At 44.7% G+C, this 22662-nt stretch overlaps 1 protein-coding gene across 1 annotated transcript in view; it reads left to right on the forward strand.

Annotated features, from left to right (window-relative positions):
- The window catches only part of LARP6 (La ribonucleoprotein 6, translational regulator), a 70448-nt gene extending 49013 nt beyond the window's left edge, over positions 1-21435 (forward strand). Inside the window, exon 3 of the mRNA XM_069222365.1 lies at positions 19870-21435. Coding sequence (XP_069078466.1) covers positions 19870-20925 — 1056 coding nt within the window. The 3' untranslated portion in view covers positions 20926-21435. The remainder of the gene's footprint in view (positions 1-19869) is intronic.
- The last annotated feature ends 1227 nt before the right edge of the window (positions 21436-22662 follow it).

The following is a 22662-nucleotide window of genomic DNA, read 5'->3' on the forward strand; positions in this document are numbered from 1 at the left end:
TCTTAATTAATGGGACTAGAATAGAGGGCCTGAGGGATACAGGTGCCAGTGTCACCATGGTGACAGAGAAACTGGTTTCCCCTGGCCAATACCTGACTGGAAAAACTTACACAGTCACCAACGCTGACAATCAGAGAAAAGTACATCCCATGGCAATGGTTACTTTAGAATGGGGAGGGGTCAATGGCCTGAAACAGGTGGTGGTCTCCTCAAATATCCCAGTGGACTGTCTGCTTGGAAATGACCTGGAGTCCTCAGCATGGGCTGAGGTAGAACTAAAAACCCATGCAGCAATGCTGGGCATCCCTGAACTGGTGTGTGTGAAAACAAGAGCACAATGCAAGGCACAGGGTGAACAAGTAGAGCTGGAGTCTGGAAGAATGGCCCAGCCTACCAAGAGGAAAGGAAAGTCAGTTGGGAAACCAACTGCAACACAGCAAAAGAAAGGGAACCTCTCTTCTCAGGAAGAAGTTCTGCCCTCTGAGGGAACTGAGCCTTTGGAGCTTGAACCTTATCAGGTTGAGCTCTTAGGCCCAGGGGGACCCTCAAGGGAAGAGCTGTGTAAGGGACAAGAAACCTGTCCCTCTCTTGAAGGCCTTAGGCAGCAAGCTGCTGAAGAGTCCAAGGGCAAGAAAAATGGAACACATAGGGTCTATTGGGAAGATGGACTCCTGTACACTGAGGCCAGAGACCCCAAACCTGGTGCCACTAGGAGAGTGGTAGTGCCTCAGCTGTTCAGAGAGTTCATCCTAACATTGGCCCATGACATTCCCCTTGCTGGACATTTGGGACAAACCAAGACGTGGGAGAGGCTAGTCAACCACTTCTACTGGCCCAATATGTCCAACATGGTTAAGGAGTTTTGCCTCTCCTGCCCCACCTGTCAAGCCAGTGGTAAGACAGGTGGGCATCCAAAGGCCCCCCTCATTCCACTTCCAGTGGTGGGGGTTCCCTTTGAAAGAGTGGGTGTGGACATAGTTGGTCCACTAGAACCTCCCACAGCCTCAGGAAATATGTATATCCTGGTAGTAGTGGATCATGCTACCAGGTATCCTGAAGCTATTCCCCTTAGGTCGACTACTGCCCCTGCAGTAGCCAAGGCCCTCATTGGTATCTTTACCAGAGTGGGTTTCCCTAAGGAGGTGGTGTCTGACAGAGGTACCAACTTCATGTCAGCATACCTGAAACATATGTGGAATGAGTGTGGAGTGACTTATAAATTCACTACACCTTACCATCCACAAACTAATGGCTTAGTTGAGAGATTCAACAAGACATTAAAGGGCATGATCATGGGGCTCCCAGAAAAACTCAAAAGGAGATGGGATGTCCTCCTGCCATGTCTGCTTTTCGCTTACAGGGAGGTACCACAGAAGGGAGTAGGGTTCTCACCCTTTGAACTTCTGTTTGGTCATCCTGTAAGGGGACCACTTGCCCTTGTTAAAGAAGGCTGGGAGAGACCTCTCCATGAGCCTAAACAGGACATAGTGGACTATGTACTTGGCCTTCGCTCTAGAATGGCAGAGTACATGGAAAAGGCAACCAAAAACCTTGAGGCCAGCCAACAGCTCCAGAAGTTTTGGTATGACCAAAAGGCTGCACTGGTTGAGTTCCAACCAGGGCAGAAAGTCTGGGTTCTGGAGCCTGTGGCTCCCAGGGCACTCCAGGACAAATGGAGTGGCCCTTACCCAGTGCTAGAGAGGAAGAGTCAGGTCACCTACCTGGTGGACCTGGGCACAAGCAGGAGCCCCAAGAGGGTGATCCATGTGAACCGCCTTAAGCTCTTCCATGACAGGGCTGATGTGAATCTGTTGATGGTAACAGATGAGGATCAGGAGGCAGAGAGTGAACCTCTCCCTGATCTTCTGTCATCAGACCCAAAAGATGGCACAGTAGATGGAGTGATCTACTCAGACACCCTCTCTGGCCAACAGCAAGCTGATTGTAGGAGAGTCCTACAACAGTTTCCTGAACTCTTCTCCTTAACCCCTGGTCAGACACACCTGTGTACCCATGATGTGGACACAGGAGACAGCATGCCTGTCAAAAACAAAATCTTTAGACAGTCTGACCATGTTAAGGAAAGCATCAAGGTGGAAGTCCACAAGATGCTGGAATTGGGAGTAATTGAGCGCTCTGACAGCCCCTGGGCTAGCCCAGTGGTCTTAGTCCCCAAACCTCACACCAAAGATGGAAAGAAAGAGATGAGGTTTTGTGTGGACTACAGAGGGCTCAATTCTGTCACCAAGACAGATGCTCATCCAATTCCTAGAGCTGATGAGCTCATAGACAAATTAGGTGCTGCCAAATTCCTAAGTACCTTTGACTTGACAGCAGGGTACTGGCAAATAAAAATGGCACCTGGAGCAAAAGAGAAAACAGCATTCTCCACACCTGATGGGCATTATCAGTTTACTGTTATGCCCTTTGGTTTAAAGAATGCCCCTGCCACCTTCCAAAGGTTGGTGAATCAAGTCCTTGCTGGCTTGGAGTCCTTTAGCACAGCTTATCTTGATGATATTGCTGTCTTTAGCTCCACCTGGCAGGATCACCTGGTCCACCTGAAGAAGGTTTTGAAGGCTCTGCAATCTGCAGGCCTCTCTATCAAGGCATCCAAATGCCAGATAGGGCAGGGAACTGTGGTTTACTTGGGCCACCTTGTAGGTGGAGGCCAAGTTCAGCCACTCCAACCCAAGATCCAGACTATTCTGGACTGGGTAGCTCCAAAAACCCAGACTCAAGTCAGGGCATTCCTTGGCTTAACTGGGTATTACAGGAGGTTTGTGAAGGGATATGGATCCATTGTGACAGCCCTCACTGAACTCACCTCCAAGAAAATGCCCAAGAAAGTGAACTGGACTGTGGAATGCCAACAGGCCTTTGACACCCTGAAACAAGCAATGTGCTCAGCACCAGTTCTAAAAGCTCCAGATTATTCTAAGCAGTTCATTGTGCAGACTGATGCCTCTGAACATGGGATAGGGGCAGTTTTGTCCCAAACAAATGATGATGGCCTTGACCAGCCTGTTGCTTTCATTAGCAGGAGGTTACTCCCCAGGGAGCAGCGTTGGAGTGCCATTGAGAGGGAGGCCTTTGCTGTGGTTTGGTCCCTGAAGAAGCTGAGACCATACCTCTTTGGGACTCACTTCCTAGTTCAAACTGACCACAGACCTCTCAAATGGCTGATGCAAATGAAAGTTGAAAATCCTAAACTGTTGAGGTGGTCCATCTCCCTACAGGGAATGGACTTTATAGTGGAACACAGACCTGGGACTGCCCATGCCAATGCAGATGGCCTTTCCAGGTTCTTCCACTTAGAAAATGAAGACTCTCTTGGGAAAGGTTAGTCTCATCCTCTTTCGTTTGGGGGGGGGGTTGTGTAAGGAAATGCCTCCTTGGCATGGTTGCCCCCTGACTTTTTGCCTTTGCTGATGCTATGTTTACAATTGAAAGTGTGCTGAGGCCTGCTAACCAGGCCCCAGCACCAGTGTTCTTTCCCTAACCTGTACTTTTGTATCCACAATTGGCAGACCCTGGCATCCAGATAAGTCCCTTGTAACTGGTACTTCTAGTACCAAGGGCCCTGATGCCAAGGAAGGTCTCTAAGGGCTGCAGCATGTCTTATGCCACCCTGGAGACCTCTCACTCAGCACAGACACACTGCTTGCCAGCTTGTGTGTGCTGGTGAGGACAAAACGAGTAAGTCGACATGGCACTCCCCTCAGGGTGCCATGCCAGCCTCTCACTGCCTATGCAGTATAGGTAAGACACCCCTCTAGCAGGCCTTACAGCCCTAAGGCAGGGTGCACTATACCATAGGTGAGGGTACCAGTGCATGAGCATGGTACCCCTACAGTGTCTAAACCAAACATTAGACATTGTAAGTGCAGGGTAGCCATAAGAGTATATGGTCTGGGAGTTTGTCAAACACGAACTCCACAGCACCATAATGGCTACACTGAAAACTGGGAAGTTTGGTATCAAACTTCTCAGCACAATAAATGCACACTGATGCCAGTGTACATTTTATTGTAAAATACACCCCAGAGGGCACCTTAGAGGTGCCCCCTGAAACTTAACCGACTATCTGTGTAGGCTGACTAGTTTTAGCAGCCTGCCACAAACCGAGACATGTTGCTGGCCCCATGGGGAGAGTGCCTTTGTCACTCTGAGGCCAGTAACAAAGCCTGCACTGGGTGGGGATGCTAACACCTCCCCCAGGCAGGAATTGTCACACCTGGCGGTGAGCCTCAAAGGCTCACCTCCTTTGTGCCAACCCAGCAGGACACTCCAGCTAGTGGAGTTGCCCGCCCCCTCCGGCCAGGCCCCACTTTTGGCGGCAAGGCCGGAGAAAATAATGAGAAAAACAAGGAGGAGTCACTGGCCAGTCAGGACAGCCCCTAAGGTGTCCTGAGCTGAGGTGACTCTAACTTTTAGAAATCCTCCATCTTGCAGATGGAGGATTCCCCCAATAGGGTTAGGATTGTGACCCCCTCCCCTTGGGAGGAGGCACAAAGAGGGTGTACCCACCCTCAGGGCTAGTAGCCATTGGCTACTAACCCCCCCAGACCTAAACACGCCCTTAAATTTAGTATTTAAGGGCTACCCTGAACCCTAGAAAATTAGATTCCTGCAAACTACAAGAAGAAGGACTGCCTAGCTGAAAACCCCTGCAGAGGAAGACCAGAAGACGACAACTGCCTTGGCTCCAGAAACTCACCGGCCTGTCTCCTGCCTTCCAAAGAACTCTGCTCCAGCGACGCCTTCCAAGGGACCAGCGACCTCTGACATCCTCTGAGGACTGCCCCTGCTTCGAAACGACAAGAAACTCCCGAGGACAGCGGACCTGCTCCAAGAAAAGCTGCAACTTTGTTTCCAGCAACTTTAAAGAACCCTGCAAGCTCCCCGCAAGAAGCGTGAGACTTGCAACACTGCACCCGGCGACCCCGACTCGGCTGGTGGCGATCCAACACCTCAGGAGGGACCCCAGGACTACTCTAAGACTGTGAGTACAAAAACCTGTCCCCCCTGAGCCCCCACAGCGCCGCCTGCAGAGGGAATCCCGAGGCTTCCCCTGACCGCGACTCTTTGAACCTAAAGTCCCGACGCCTGGGAGAGACCCTGCACCCGCAGCCCCCAGGACCTGAAGGACCGGACTTTCACTGGAGAAGTGACCCCCAGGAGTCCCTCTCCCTTGCCCAAGCGGAGGTTTCCCCGAGGAACCCCCCCCCTTGCCTGCCGGCAGCGCTGAAGAGATCCCGAGATCTCTCATAGACTAACATTGCGAACCCGACGCTTGTTTCTACACTGCACCCGGCCGCCCCCGCGCCGCTGAGGGTGAAATTTCTGTGTGGACTTGTGTCCCCCCCCGGTGCCCTACAAAACCCCCCTGGTCTGCCCTCCGAAGACGCGGGTACTTACCTGCAAGCAGACCGGAACCGGGGCACCCCCTTCTCTCCATTCTAGCCTATGTGTTTTGGGCACCACTTTGAACTCTGCACCTGACCGGCCCTGAGCTGCTGGTGTGGTGACTTTGGGGTTGCTCTGAACCCCCAACGGTGGCCTACCTTGGACCAAGAACTAAGCCCTGTAAGTGTCTTACTTACCTGGTTAACCTAACAAATACTTACCTCCCCTAGGAACTGTGAAAATTGCACTAAGTGTCCACTTTTAAAACCGCTATTTGTGAATAACTTGAAAAGTATACATGCAATTTTGATGATTTGAAGTTCCTAAAGTACTTACCTGCAATACCTTTCGAATGAGATATTGCATGTAAAATTTGAACCTGTGGTTCTTAAAATAAACTAAGAAAAGATATTTTTCTATACAAAAACCTATTGGCTGGATTTGTCTCTGAGTGTGTGTACCTCATTTATTGTCTATGTGTATGTACAACAAATGCTTAACACTACTCCTTGGATAAGCCTACTGCTCGACCACACTACCACAAAATAGAGCATTAGTATTATCTATTTTTACCACTATTTTACCTCTAAGGGGAACCCTTGGATTCTGTGCATGCTATTCCTTACTTTGAAATAGCACATACAGAGCCAACTTCCTACAATAAGCATATATAATCAATAATGGCTGATTAGAATGTCTTGTATATCTAAGTTTAATCAAAACAATCAAGCAAATAATCTCAAGTATCATAACACTGATTAATAACACTAGAATTGGCAACAAAGGTAAATTATACATCAGTACAACCATCAAAGTATGTCAACGTCAATCATGAGCATGTGAAGGTAGATTCCCTCACTAACCACAAATTAGCATTAACATGTTGGACTTCATGTAAAAATAATTTAGAAATATCACACTAGCTGGGGCTATTATAAAAAAAAAAAAACATTTTTATGCAGCAGTTAAATAAGTTGCAGCTGGTACCTGCAAAGCAAAAGAGACACACCAATGCAATTTCATACATTACCAATAGAACAACATGCAGCCTACTTCAGCAAGGGGACACCATCAGGTAAGTCTTGAGAGAATTGGGCCCATTGGCAGCTAAACCCATATCGCTAATATGACTTGAACCACCATTTAGAAGAGTAAGAATAAGAATGGTCTAAAGAAAATCCTACTCCGATCGTTATATTAAATTTTGAAAAGTCTGATTGGTCAGTACATGGGGTGGTTTACGATTCAACCAATAGTTATTTAGATAACCTAAAATACATTGACATTGACTAGGGCTCAATCCTAACAGTAACTTTTCCTCCTCCGTCTTGTCTGTGACTCCGTTGTTCCATCTCGCTAAACTTCTCTTCTTAGGAAAAAAGTCTCGATTTGCAACAGCTACTTTCTTCCTAGAGGAAGAAGCCATGTATTAGTGACAATTTCAAACAATGGAACATTCAAACTCGTGTAATGACTTAAGTCTGACCTTGTAAGACATAATAGCTACCCCTAGCAGGTTACTGTGTTAACACATTTATAAGCTATTAATCACACACTTCTATGTAAGCATTGAGCAACAGAAAATAACAACGACTTTAAAGTTTTGCTTAGACAGAGAACGAAAATGAATTATGGTGACCATTTACAAAAGTCACCCGTTTTCACATGTTAATTCACCAATGATTAGTACATTAGAAAAGTCGCACTCCTGCAGCCCCAAGTTAGATTTTGGCATACTGTCACATGCAATTTGTGCAACTTGCTCTGTTTGAGCGCACCCAAAGAAATGGTTAAACTGATGTCAGCTGGGTGGCACTTATTTTCAGCTCTTTTCTCCGGCGGTATGAAGTCTCAGTGGAACCAATATGCTAACAGTGCAGGAATCTGTGGTGAAATATGCGGATTGAGTCTGGCACCTGGTAATGTTTTGTTACTTACCAGTAATCTTCTTTACCCTGTTTAAGGTCCTCCTCATCCCAGTCATTACATCAATGAGGCGATCCCTCCTCCTGACAGGCATCTAGAATGCTAGTCCCTTTTTAATGTTACTATAAAAGCCCATCCCACCCTCTGCTATGCCTTCTAGTAACAATATCCGACACAACAGCGGGAGGGAAGAAACATGACTGGGATGAGGAGGACTGTCATCGGGGTAGTGAGGATTACCAGTAAGTAAAGAAACATTACTACCTCATATGACCTCCTCGTCCCAGACATACATTAGTGAGGATGTCACAAGCCAAAACACAAAAAAGCATAACCCCAAAATTCATGCAGAATACAAAGTTTAATCAAAACAACTAAAGACAAAGCTGATTTCATAATCCCAACTGCAAAATTGTCCATGGAAGCATGCAACACATCAAGAAGATAATGCTTGATAAAAATATGAGACTGCCAGGTAGCAGCCCTACAAATCTCCGGGATAGATGCCGGAGTCCAGGAGGTGGACACAGAGTAGAGCGACCCAGAGTTGAAGAAATCATTCCCAGAGACATACATGAATGGCACACTGCCAACCGCACCCATTGACTGATAGTAGAAGTAGACCCCTTCTTCCCCTTGGTTGCACCCCGCCACACCCCCAAAGATACAAACAGATGGGGTAAAGACAAAAGCACTGAGTCACTGTAAATAAATCTGAAGAGCCTTTCGACCATCCAGAACAGAAGGAACCGTAGGAATTTTGTCATCTGGGAAATCAGGAAGAATAACTTCCTGTTGCAAATTAAACTTTAGGGAGAAAAGCTTGATCCAACCGGAGAACCACCCTGTCCAGCAGCAATTGCTCACTCAACCGCTGAGATGAGGTAGTGGCCAACAGGGAGCCCAGCTTGGCTGACAACCACAACAAATCATCTTCCACAAAGGGCTCAAAATGGGGAAATTTAAGACCCTGAAGGACAGTTGGCAAATCCCAAGAAGGAAGAAGTACTGGAGATACTGGTTGACAAAGTCTGAAACTTCGCAACAACCAACCCACCAGATGGGCAACACCAAGCAGGGAATTCCCTGAACCCCTAGAGGCATGTATAGTGGCCCACTGAGCCCCCAGAGTAGAGGGGGAAAGGTTCTTAAAAAAAAAAAAAAAAAAAACGCCCAGAGAAACTCAAGAATCCTAACCAGATCCAGAGCAACAGGATCCAACCCCTGGGAGGCACACCTTTTTGACAAAAGAACCCCAGTGCTAACCATAGGATTTAAGAGTCGAATGCCTGCGGGAACGTTGAATGTCCTGTGCCACCAAGGAAGACGAACCCAAAGATACCAGTGTCAAAAGTTCAAGAGCCAGGCGGTCAGTTTCAGCTGATGGAGACTGGGCAAGGACAGGAGCGGGAATTGAAATTGGGATGGAATCACTGAGAGCCGGAGAAACCTGCCCTTGGACAACCTGAACAACAGTGGAAACCAAAGGCGGCGATGCCAGAATGGGGCAATTAAGAGAACGGACACCCTCGCCACCTGAATCTTCTGTAGCACCCTTGGGAGGAGGAGAATTGGAGGGAAAGCATAGAGAACACAGGGCCAAGGGATCAACAGGGCATCTATTGCCCACATCTGAGGACACCACCCCTGAACAGAGCCAAGGAAGGAGGGCATTGTGAAGAGAGGCAAAGGTCTATTCGGGGCTCCTCAAACTGAAGGCAAATGCCCCTGAACAGAGGTAGTGACAGATGGTACAGAAGAAGGCAGATTACGACTCACTGTCCGCATTAAAATTCAACTGACCCTGAAGGTAGACAGCCCTGGAACAAATGGGGGTGACCACATCAGCCACCAACCCAGGCGATTAATGTAACAGTGCGCCACCAGGTTGTCGGTGCGAGCAAACAGGTTTGCCCCTGGAGCACAACCTGATAGAATTGCACTGCTTGTCAAATGGCTGACAACTCCCCCACCCCCTCAATTCGAGGAGTAAGCGCAGTCCTCCTGAGACCACTCACCTTTTGCCTTCAATGACCCTAAAGTTGCTCCCAAGTTAATAACAGAGGAGGAGGAAGCAGACAACTGATCCTTGTCTCCAAATTGGAAGTGTGTAGCCACCAACTCAAGTCCTGGATCAGAACAGGTCAGCAAGGCACCAGACCATCGTAATCTGCAAGGGAGGGTTCCCAGTGCGCCAACAGATGGTTCACCAGAGGTTTGAGATGTAGACAAAACCAGGGAACCACCACCATGGTAGCAGGCATCAACCCCTGGTACCTCAGCTAAGTCCGAGCCGGGGCTGACAGGTGAAACAAGAGTAGCAACAGGAAGTGTTGTGATGTCTTTTGCGAGCCTCGGGGAGAAAAAAAGCTCCTGCTAGAGTGTCAAAACGGCTGCCAATTAACTGCAGCCATTGAAAAGGGACCAGATGCGACTTTGCCAGACTCCATTTGAAGCCCAAATGCTGTAACCTGTTCATGGTTGTTTCCACTGCCTCAGAGCCTTAGGAAGGGAGTAAGCCAAAATCAAACTATCATCAGTATTGGGAAACACAGAAATCCCCTGAAGCCGTAAAACACCCTCAGCCGGAGCCAGTACCAGTCAGGATTTATTGGAAAATGCAACCCCCACGCCCTGGCCAGTCCACAAAAGGGCTGGGAAGAGGACAGGATCCCTGAAAATGTCATGTGTGGGGAAAAACAATCTTTTGTACCTACACCATAGCATTCAACTAGTCCCTAAACAACCTGGGACCCTCAAAAGACCGTTTGAATCAAAGCCTTTTGTGCTGCACCCAGGTGCCATGGCCTAGTCCACAGAGGCCTCGGACTAGCCGCTGCTGCCTGGCCAAGGAAGAAAAAGCCCACAAGGTGTCGAAAGTGACATTTGACATTAACTGGCCCAGCACGTCCATCTGAGCTAAGATAGGAGTAGGGTCCCCCTGATCCTGAAGACAGTCAAACAATTTTTTGAAAATCCTTAATCAGAACCTGGGAGGCATAGGCTGAATAAGTACTGGCCCTGATCCCCAAATTAGAAGAAGCGTATGCACAATTAAAGGCAGCCTCCACCATCTTTTCGACCGGTTTTGGCAAGAGGAGACTTCTCAGAAGACAAAGGTGAGGATGAGGCCGTAGAGGATAAAATTTTATTAACCTTTGGCACCTGCAGAATTTCTTCATCAAATAGCGCCAGGTGATAACTTTTGCCCTGATAGTGTGGAGTCCCTTGCTTGTTGATATCCTGCCATGCAAGTGTAAATCATCCACCACAGAGGCACTGTACTGTTCATAGAAGCCATCATCCACCAAAGACTTGGGCTCAAAACCAAGCATGCCTCCAATTTGGGGCAATATGTCAGAAAAAAACTTGCCCTGGACATATTTGCCTTTTGGGAAATTGTCCAACTACTCATTATTCTTTGTGTGTTTTGCAGAGGGCTCTGCCAACGCAGCCTGAACTGCAGAATTAATCAGATCCTTCAAATCAGTTATAGAAATCTGTAAAAGAGTCCTCCAACTCCTGAACATTTTTCCTCTAGGAAACAGACTTGCCAAGCACAGGTACAGACTCATCACCCATATTGAGAACTGAGTCAAGAAGGAAGGGTAAAACTTCTACTTCCTATATATACTGGCCTCATAGCAACCATGTCTCAAACCCACGAGAACTTGGAGGCATAAAAGACAACCCTGCCGTCTAGCGTTCTAGATGCCCGTTGGGAGACAGGATCACCTCACTGATGTAATGACTGGGAGATCCTATGAGGGGGTAATATTCTACAGGTGAGGCACCTGTTTTTGGGATTGGGATAGCACTCCTAATTATCACTCAATTAACATTGTTCCAATCACAGTGCAATCCGTTGAATAGTTCTCGTAATTGTGGTCTATAGTGGTCAAAGAATGTATGGCACACACAAGTTCAGGTTCCAAAGATTTCATTGTTGTTTTCTTCAAGAAAACCTCAGCCATTGCGTTTTGCACATACAGAACTTTCTCAGAGTGTGAATAAGTCAATTCCAAAGTGCATTCAAATTAATAGTTTCCAACGTAGATGTATCTTTCCAAATGGATGTCCCAAATTACATCTCTAACAGTAACCTGCGATCCTCATAGTGAACTTTGCCTTTGAGTCTGCGTGTGGCATTTATGGTTAGGTATAGAGCATCCACCAAAAAGTCTTGACAAAGGTAACTTGCTTGCCTTGGAATACACTAGGGACCACTTGTATGTTTGATTCAAAACCAACACCGTGTGTAATCTAGGAACTAATGAGGCTTGTTGTGCTTGATTAAACTGTGGGAATGTTTTATGCTACAACTTACAATGGGAAAACTATTCAAAACGCTGGGACGATGAAAACATTCTTTCCTACAAAGAGAGCATCTGATTAAACTCTTATTTTGTTCATTTTTCCTAAAAAGTATTCCATTCTGTGAGATGGGTAATGGTGACCTAACTCTAGTTACCTTCTAATATAACCGTATTGGACAAAAAATAATCTATTTTACTTAAAATTATTCAGTGAACTCTCTGGAGTTACCTATAAAAATGTCTTGGATTGACAATTATTTTTTCGCAAGAAGATAAACATATTAGCAAAAAAAGATGGTTGCAGTGCCAAAGCTCCGTGGTTCTTTTTTCTCCATAACAATAAGCCTTGAAGTCATCCCTGTATTTGAATGCTTTGAGTGGTGTTCCGTACTGTGGAACACACACACTCAAGCCATGAATATAATGTACATTGTTATATCAAATAATTGCACACAATTCATTGGAGGAGTCACATAATTTAATAATTCTTGGAGCACAGAGTTGATCCTAGTGTAACATCTTACTTTTGCTTTAGCCTATTGGGAGTCCATATCACATGTTCTGTTGGTATAAAAAGGTTAGGCTGCTGTATTTGGATGATATTTTCTTTCCTACAAGACTTAGTACTCTGGCTCCTTAGAACTGAAGAAGGTTAAAGGTCCTTGAAAAGAATAGCGCAAATTATGCTGATGGGACAGTGATTTACTATAAAAATATTTAGCAAAGCCAGGATACCTTTTTTAGTAGCTTTTTATTTTAGTTTGATAGTATTAAACATGGCTAATGCAAAAACATTCTTCTCCAATAATCTGAATGGATAGGCTTTCTGTTCAGTCAGATCTACTTTCCCTGGGTTATACATCCAAAGATTAGATAGTTTATCTCCATTTATTGCTTAAGATTGCTGCTTCATTGGGATAACGCCAATCTGGAGTTTTGCAGAAAAGATAGTACCTTGTTTCTCTGTTCTCTGGTCCATCAACCCAGTCTCCATCATAGGATCAGACTCCTCGGAGCAAGAAGTAGAAGTCTAAGAGGTGCTCTAAAATGCCCCATTAACCTTAGTAGTCTACCCTGGACCTCGCACAAAGTCCATGCTGAGATACATCAGTACAGTAGACTCCCACACCTCTACACAGGCCTCTCAGACACACACATAGCTGTGTGCCAAAGCTGGGCACCAATCATTTTGGGGGGTCAGGCTTTGGCCGTATGGATAAGACACTCCCACCTCTAGCTGAGCCACTGCCAACAGGCTTTGCTCGGCACCGAGGTTAGGTATTGGAGCCGAAGGGTATCCCATTCCCACCATTGGCCCTCAAGTCTGAGACCACACTTCTGTGCTGAACCTTTGAGGCCAACGCCTGCCTGTATCAAAACCAACATCTGCTCAGACTGTCAGCAGACTCTGAGGAGATAGGCCCATCCTTGCAGCTTCAACAGGATCTGGGTGAAAGATAGCATCTGATCATTCATTATTCACCCCACGCAGGCCACTGGGAAAACCCTGCCCAAACAACGATGGCTTTCCTTTTGAGGATACTCCAGAACTGGACATTCCACAGCCATCCCAAGAGGTCTCAAGACACTGTTTCTTCTCGTTCACCACCACCTCCATTACCCCTACCACCTCAGGTGTCACCAGTCTCATTTTCAGACACAGGTAGCCCTAGCCCCTACTCTCCAGCAGAACGGTGCACCAGTCTACTTGCAACTTAGACAATCCTTGGTAGGGCTACAACATAAATCCCTGGGGGACCTTGACCATGTCCTTGTTAGGGCTACCTGCCAGACATCAATGCATACCACAGTGTCCTTCCTACATGCAGCTGCCTACCACATGTGTATATGTACATCACTCCAGAGATGGTGGATTCCTGGTGGAGAAGCTTTCCAGAACCCATCGCTCCCAATTTCACCTAATGTTAAAGATTGCCCCATAGATTTTTTTGTGAGCCCTTTAAATTCCAGGCGGTAACACCCAGGATTGAAAAGAAATTAAGTCTTCACCTGCCGCCCCCCTCTGTATCGGGGATCCCAGTCAATGCCCTCAAGCCCTCCTTCAGCCACTTCAGGACTAACCCTTCCTAATGTCAGTCTTTAATGCAGTACTGGGCAAAGCTTAACCAAGCGAGCAAAAAGAGTGGTGGCGTTTCCAACAGCTATTGACTTTTTCAGCCACTCTATATTATACGCATAGTTGGTCAAGAAACTATGACCAAGACAATAGTAAAAGCTACCATGCTGCCACGCAAAATAAGTTACACATTGTACAGAGTGTTAAAGCTGAAGGCAGATGCATTCAAGTTTACAAAGCACAACCAAAGATAATTCTAACTCGCCAAAGAAAGTAGCAAACAGAAGCACTGCAAGGCAGAGATCAGCCATGTGTCAGAAAATGCAAACTGATGTGTCAAAAGGAGAAAATAAATAACTTACCAAGCCTGTCAGTCATTGTGCCACAACATTCATTGGAGTGGCCCAAGGAGAAAAGTCCGGTAGGGTTGGGCTCTATTGTTCCACAGCAAAGTGGATGCCCAAATTCTCGAAGGCATGTTGTGCAGTGTACTAGTAGAAGTTAGTCCTAAACATAACCTGTTTATTCACAACGTTAGAAAGAAAGTTTGGCCATGTATGGGCTTGTGAACATCTCCATGTATTCCTGTACTGAAAGCCTTTCACACTGATAACTGATCATAAAGCTCCCCTGACCATCTTGGCAATCCAAAAGCCAAGATACCACCTCGCATTGAACGATGGGGGTCTGATTGCAAGAATATGATGTACGATTGTACTTCGTCCAGGAAAGTATCAGAATCCCACTGACTACTTTTGGAGAGTGCCTATACAAGATCACAGTAATCCATCCAAGACTGCTGACACCTACACCAATTTCATTGTCAAGTCAAATACACCAGCTTCTGTTTTTTTAGCCCAGATTGTCACTGCCACGAGCAATGATAGTGGCATGCTGAAAAATGCAAATTGTCAAGGATGTATTGTCCATAACTCAAGGAGGAGTCACACTAGTGGGTCGAGAATCCTGATACTGGAGAATCTGAGACAAAGTAATTGAAGTGGCTCACATAGGACATCCTCTTATTGCCACAAAAAGAGCTCTCCGAGACAGAGTTAGTTTTCCGTATTTGGATGAAAGAGTTCAAAAGGAACTCAAACCTGTCCTATCTGCAACTGCCTTTCTACAAATGTTACTCTACAGACTTCTGAACATGTCCGAACTCCCTAAGCATTCATGAGAGTGAATAGCCATTGACTTCTTTGGTCCACTGGACAATGGACATCACCTGATGGTGACTGTAGATGAATACTCACGTTTCCCTTTGGGTGAAGATCTCTCAACTACAGTTCACAAACAAGTCATTAAAAAAACTTTATGCCATCTTCGCAATTTGGGGAATTCCTGCCATTGTGAAGTCAGATAATGGCCCATCCTTTAACAGTAAAGAATTCACAGAATTCCTGGAGGATCTGAACATAACGCATCAAAAGAGTGCATCTTTGTGGCCACAGGCCAGTAGACTTGTTGAGAGTTTTGAGTATGCTAAAGAAAGCAGTACAGCGTGCAATTCTTGGAAAACTCAGTTTGAAAACAGTACTAAATTCAACTGTACAAGCTTATCATTCAGCAGCCCACTTGACCACAGGCAAAAGTGACAACCATATTACCTCAGTGGCTCACCCATCAGAGACCAGAGTGAGAACATGATTCATACATGGGACTTAGTTAACAAGCATAAAATGAAACCTTACACGGACAAGGGACATCACGTTTGAAAGAGGTGATTGGGTGGTCACCTGACAGATGCGCAAAAGAAAATCTGATGCACCATTTGATGCTGAACCTTTCCAAGTGATGTCTACCAAAAGACATGTGGTGACTGCCCAGAGCCCTGGGAAGTCTGTTACAGAGACACTTCTCCCTTCAGGCATGTGATTCACCAGTCTTCAACTCAAAATGAAGGAAGAAAGACTGACCCTAAAAACTCAATAACTGCTAAGGATGGTTAAGAAGTAGCAGCAATCTCTGACACTGAAATTGACCGCTTCCAGTAACCAGATCGGGTTGATCAAATTGCCAAGAAGGTTGATTTTAAAGAGATATTTGTTCATGTTTCTTTTGGCTCCGAACTGACTCCGTAGCAGCATGACGTAACTGCGAGAATAGAATGTAATGAAAGCTTGTTTTAGAATGTTGGAGTTCACAGGTGCATGCAGAGAAATACTTATAATTTACAGCTGTGTGTGTGACATAGTCACTGGCGGGTACCAACACTATAATTACAAGCGAATGGTCACTAGGAAGATCTAGTGTTTAGAAGGGCCTGCACCCATCACGCTCTGCAGTAGTGGAACAGTAACAACTTGTTGCTGGGTATGACCTTCGCAGATCCAGTTCCACAATAGACCATCACCCCGGATGCATCACTTGCAGGGGGGTGGGTGGGTGCATCTTGACAACTTGACATTTCAGGGTCTGTTGCCATCTCATCAGTGAGGTCTCCACACCTTTTCTGTCTGTGGAACTTTGTGCCATAAACCTACCTCTAAAAGCATTTCTCCAAGACATTCGGGGCAAGGTGGTCCTGGTGCAAACTAACATGACCACCGTGTTTTATCCCCAAAAGCAAGGTGGAGCACACCTGCTTCTATAGTCATCCACCAAGTAGAACACCTAGAGGAACACCTCCAGGGCGTGGTCATAGACTTTGCCAACCTGCTCCTCAAGACTCAGAAACAAGTCCATGAGTGGGAACGGAACCCAAAGGTCAGTCGGGGGGGAGAGGGCAAGGGGGCAGACTATCTTTTCACGACTTGTGAAAGAAAAAATGCCCAAACATCATCTCCAGTTAATAGGTAGTGCTTTGTGGGTGAACTGATCAGGGATCTTTGCATATGCTTTGCCACGTTTTCCCACGTCTGTTCTCACACTCATTATCGTGGCTCCCACATTGACCAGACGGCCATGGGTCTCAATTCCTCTTGCGATAACCATCTAGAACTTCTCAAACAGAGCCATGGGAGAGTCAGGCACCCAGGCAGCTCAACCTAGCGATTTTGGCTACTGAGACCTTAGAGTTTGGATGTCTCAACTTGCCTCAAGATTGCTTGGATATACCAAAGGAAGCCCGCAGGTCTGTTAGCAGCATGTGCTATGCTGCTAAGTAGAAAAGGTTTGTTCACTACGTTACCCTAAGCAGTGTTAACCCTGTTACATCTACAATACAAGACCTGTTACATTTTCAAAAATCAGGACTAGCTTACACCTTGATTCGGCTATACTTAGTTATAATTGCTGCATACATGCAGAACATACTACACTCCTTGCTCTTCAAAATCCCTGATATTAAAACTTTCATGGAGGGCCTCAAACCTATCATCCCTTTTAGGATGTCACCTACTGTAGTCTGGAACCTGAATATTGTCCTCATCGGACTTATGGAACCTCCATTTGACCACCACTGCATTCTTTCCCCTTGCAGCTTTGTCTTGGAAGATTGCATTTTTAATAGCCATTATGCCCCTTAGACATATTGGTGAACTACAGACCCTCGCATTACAAAAGCCTTTTTTCCAGGTCCACAATGACAGGGTTGCTGTTCGAAACCAACTAAAAGTTCCTCCCTAAAGTGGTCTCTCCTTTCCACCTTAACCAGGTGGTTGAGCTCCCAGTCCTTTTCCCCTAGATTGACTTTGCAGTAGCGAGACTACTTCACACACATGACGTAAAGCATGTGGTCTTGTATTACACAGAAAGCAAAGTCCCTTCCAGAAAACAAAACCGCTTTTTTGATGCCTTGGCCTAGCCTCATAAAGGTGAGTCCATATCGAAGGCAGGTATCGCCAGGTGGATTGTAAAATGCATCCAGATCCAGGGATCACTCCACCTGCAAAGAGGGTGCCACTATGACCTTTCTTGGAAACATACCCATGCTGACATCTGTAAAGCTACCACATCGTCCACCCCACACTTTCACACAGCATTACTGTGTGGACATTCTGGCAATGCACCAGGCTAGACTAGGTGAGACTGACCTAAGGACTTTGTTTCAGACCTCTCCGCTAGCCACTGGATAGTCACTGCATAGGGGGATTACTACTTTACTCACGCAGGCTGTGAATAGATTTAGACCTATAAGCGTCTGTTCTTCGCATGTAGTGCTGTTGATTAACATGCACCCACCTACCTCCAGTGGAACCAGTGTTTGCTACAGATATTGCCATCCTACTTAATTATATACACTACATGCATGGTCAAGATACTTTCATACTCATTACTTCGTACCTGCACTCACCCACTGTATGGAAAACATTCTAACTATGGTGTTGGTGCCCATTGCCGATCACTACCAGAGAAAGGAGTCACTGAGATCTTGTGACTCGAAAGACAACTTTGACATGAAACAAGTTGCAACGGTCCGGTCCCAACACTAGATAGTAGCAGTGTGCATAGCATGTGAATCTACACCACTGTATGCAGCAAATAGAAGCTTACAGGGTAACTTAATTCTTAGTCTATAGACCGCTAAAGGCTACACATAAATAGGTCAATGTATAAAGCCTGTATTTTGTTCGCTCTTCCTCAGATTATACTTTTAGTAGCTGTAACATAAGGTTTTCATAATTAATAGGCCATTACTTATTGGCTTTAACAATTTCACAATAGCCCATCCCCTGCCTATTCATTTTAACACTTTTTACAAATGATATGCCATTGATTCCTCTCAATTAAACACACATGGTCGGTGGCCATTGACAGCAAATCATGTAAAGAGTTTGTTTTATTTTTGACAAATTCTTCTCACAAGCAGGCTCCCAAAGGTTCCCACGATGCACAACTTGTTTTAGCCGTATATACCCACCTGCTGTGCAGTTGTGGGTGTGGTTAGCTGGATGTTCTGTCACTGACACATGCATTGAATTATAAAAGGCAAGGTGGGTTGTGTGTGTGGTTTCTGCAGATAGTCATCAGTCAAACCGTGGTCTCCATCTAGGGCAAGGCACATAACCTCGAGTGTTAGTTGTTGCCTGACCCTTCCTCACCTCCATATGGCCTGCTTTCCTAAGCAGTGCATTAATTCCCAGATTACTGCAATGAGTTAATCGGCTTGAAGCGCACCTACGTTTGTTTACTAAATATACAGGCTTTGCCTTAAGTAAAAAAATAAAAAAAGTATAATACAGGCATGTGAAATCTGAACCCTCATTTACTAAGAATTAAGGGTGACATAGCCCCCTGACTATCGGCTCCTGACTTTAGTCTGTCTAGGAAACAGTTGCTGCTAGCACTCAATATACTTAAAACAGCAGCATTCTCACCATAGCATGTGTAAAGGGTGGGGATTTCAGCAGCCCTTGTACTTTGAGCTTTAAAGTCTCCAATTTGCCATAAAATAGATGCAGCTCAGTAACCTGATTCACAATAGAAGGGACGTTTTTCAATTTTAATGTGCAAGATTGTGCTTGAACAGATGATCAGATTGTGTTTTAGGAATAAACAAGGATACTATTTTGTTCAGATTCATTTTTGATGGACTTAAACTGGCCGACGTCCTAACGTTGTGTAAGTGAGAGCATGGTTTCCAGGTGGCAATTCAGTCTGCACGTTGCTTGAAGAGGGACTATTTAAACATGACATTACATTAAATGTCTCTTCTGTTATTCTGAACAATTATCTCAGTCCTTTCGAAGCGGCTACAAACATTTTAAATTAAAATCTGGATTCCTTGAACCTAAAGAGCAGAAATATTAATGGTATATGTAAGGTCTCCTAAACGATGCTCCAAGATTTAGCCTTAAATGATACCGGAAGTCGAGAATCCTAGCTACTTCAAAACCTTTGCCATGCATAGGCAATTTGATCTAATTAAAAAAAAAAAAAAAAAAAAAAAAAAAAAAAAAACTGACCTCATCCTGAATAAGGATAAGGCATAAATATGGCATCTCCATGTGTCTGATTATAAAAAAATAAAATAAAAAAAGGCCGTAATGTAAACAGTTTAATCCTAACCACTTTCTATTCCATCATACATCTGCCACAAAAAAAGTGCAAAGTAATTTGATTGCAGAAGTGATATATGCTGTAAAATAAATTAGTAGGCGGGCTTTCTTAACTTTTAGGACAGTAAGTGTATGAGATGAGACTAATCAGAGTTGACAGATGTTTTTCCTTACTAATTGAGTTTTCTTTTCCTTTCAGGTGAAACATCTTACCCGTGACTGGCGAATCACAGCCTATGCTTTGAAGTATTCAGCTTCACTTGAACTAAATGAAGACAACCGGAAGGTTCGAAGAAAGAGTCCAGTTCCAGTCTTTCCCAGTGAGAACCTCCCGAGTAAGATGCTTCTTGTTCATGACTTTCATTTGTTCCCTGAGCTGCAGTCTTTGAGCAAGGAGCAAGAAAATGGTGGCATGCAAGAGAAGATTATGGAGCAGCTGCTAAAGGTGTTTGGATCATTTGGTGTGATTTCCTCTGTGCGCATTCTCAAACCTGGGCGGGATTTGCCTCCAGACGTCAAAAGATTCAGCAGTCGCTATGCACAAGTAGGAACAAAAGAATGTGCAATTGTAGAATATGAAGAGGTTGAAGCTGCGATAAAGGCACATGAGACCATGAGCACTGTGAAGGAAAATGAAGCTGGTATGAAAGTTATATTAATAGGTATGAAACCTCCAAAAAAGAAGATACCAAAAGACAAGAACTGTGAAGAATCCAGCAAGAATCGTAAAGCAAAGTCATTAAACAAGAGAGTTGAGGAGTTGCAATATGTTGGCGATGACTCTCCAGTATATAGTTCGTCTGACCCAGATAGCAATCCCACATCTCCTATGATGGAACGGAAGTATAAAGTTACAAACAAGCTGAGTCCTACCACCTACCAAAACAATCATCTTAGCCCCAATGCTTCACCTAGATCAAGTCCTTGGAACAGTCCATCTGGCCAGCGCAAGGTTGGGAAGATTTCTCCGCTTGCCGATGGCACGAGTCCTGAATTCCCTAGGAAGTGTATGGACTACTCGTCGGATAGCAGCATTACTCCTTCGAGCAGTCCTTGGGTGCAGCGCAGAAGGCAAGCTCAAACTGTAACACAAGAGAAAAGCCCTATTGGTAGCCCAATGTTAGGGCGTAAAATACAAAATGCAGATGGATTACCATTGGGAGTTTTGAGATTGCCTAAAGGCCCAGACGGGACAAAGGGTTTCCATAATGGTATTGAACGAAATAAGCCTATGCAAAATTTAGAAGTCACTTAATATATTTTAGCATTCATGTTGAGAGAACACTAAATTTATTTTTATGCCTGGCAAAATGAATGGCTGTATAAAGTCCGTATTTAATTTTAAAATGTTTTGTATTGTTTATGTAGATATTTTCATTTGTGAATTTGTATCTGCGCTGCACTTTTACTTTTTTTATTTTTCAGTCTATAAATTTGTTTGTGTTCAGCCGGGTGTGTAAAACCTATGTACAGTAACTGTCCCTTCACCACACAATGGTTTTGTTTCAGAAGGCGAATGTGTAAAAGAATGTGAATGTGTTTATAGTTTGTGTTGAGGAAGTGAACGGTCCTAAGCTGAGCCTCTGTGACCTTTGAAGAAATTAATTCTTCCATGTGTGGAAAGGGACTATGGGTTGGCAATCCCTTGAGGACCTTTTGATGTTGACTGTCATTAGCTTCCAGAGACATTGCAATCCTAAAAGAGGACCAAACAAATGTAAATATTATGTCCTGTGAATTAAAAGTCAAATATGAAGCACTGAAATGCATTTGGTGTTGATTTGTTAATCAAACCTAAGATGGTAGGAATGGGGGAGTTGCACTGTTCTGGACTAGACATCCTGTGTATTTTGAAGGGAGCAATACTATCCAATAAGAAAACAAATGCAAATGACCTGATAGTTTTGTGCATGCACTGTTTGTCTTTTTTGCCATACAGCAAATTTTTGAAATTTGAATTTTGCTTAATTTTTTTTTTTTAATTCTTCTGGATGCCGAATACAAAGACTGCTATTAAGATTATTTACCCAGAAAAAATCCTATCCAGAAAGAAGGATGAGTGGTGGAGAAGGTAAGTTGCTCATTCCGCAAGAATAGAATCCGATTGTAAGGAATCATTTATTGATGGGCTATGCAAAGCTGTGGAGCCAAATATAAGATTAGACCCATTTGCCAAGTTTATGGTTTCATGGCATTGAACATGAGTAGTGGTGTTTAAAGGGATCCTTTTCTGTCACGTTCAAAAACTCACTGATGGCCAACTTCCACTTTTTTTTTTCTTGCAGTGAGGTTGCTTATGTACTACATATTTATTTTACCTATTGGTTTGGTTCAATGTTAATGCCTTTCTACATTGGGTATGTAATTGGTATTTTTCTCTTTACCCCCTCTTAACTTTATACCAATATTTCTTCATCAATATTTTTCATCTTTTGTATGTATACATTATTTGCTGCCTTTCCTGCTAGATTTGTGCTATACAGGGTGAAAGTCAAACGTATAATCAACGTGTGGTAGGAGAGGTGTGTTCCAAAGTTTACCTAAATTGGAGCAGCATTGGAATGGTCCTTAAGGATACTGGAGTGTGCTGTACCAGATCCTGGTGCCATAGATGTGCGAAGATGTCAGTTGCTTTCTTAGACTGTCCGCACCCTTAGATGCGGAGTCCATCACCAGATTGGCATGACCAATGTGTAGTTCTTAGGACAGGCACATTTTTTAGATTGAAAAAGACTAGTTTACAGAATGAGGAGGTGGGAGGGTTGGTGAGGAATCTGCAATTACAATATCCACCAGAAAGATAGCTACCAATGTAATGTGCTCTTTTGAGGGATACTTGCAACCACATGTCCCACTCCTTGTTAATGGATACCATTGTGTCGTAGTTGGACTCTCGCTCCTGAACGAGATTGCTGGCTTAGGGTTGACAGCACTTCTATTTGCAGGTGACTGAGTCACTCCTACAACAAGTAGCAACTGTCTCCCCAACCCT

Source organism: Pleurodeles waltl, chromosome 3_1 (assembly GCF_031143425.1).
Source record: "Pleurodeles waltl isolate 20211129_DDA chromosome 3_1, aPleWal1.hap1.20221129, whole genome shotgun sequence".
In the NCBI taxonomy this organism is placed as follows: domain Eukaryota; kingdom Metazoa; phylum Chordata; class Amphibia; order Caudata; family Salamandridae; genus Pleurodeles; species Pleurodeles waltl.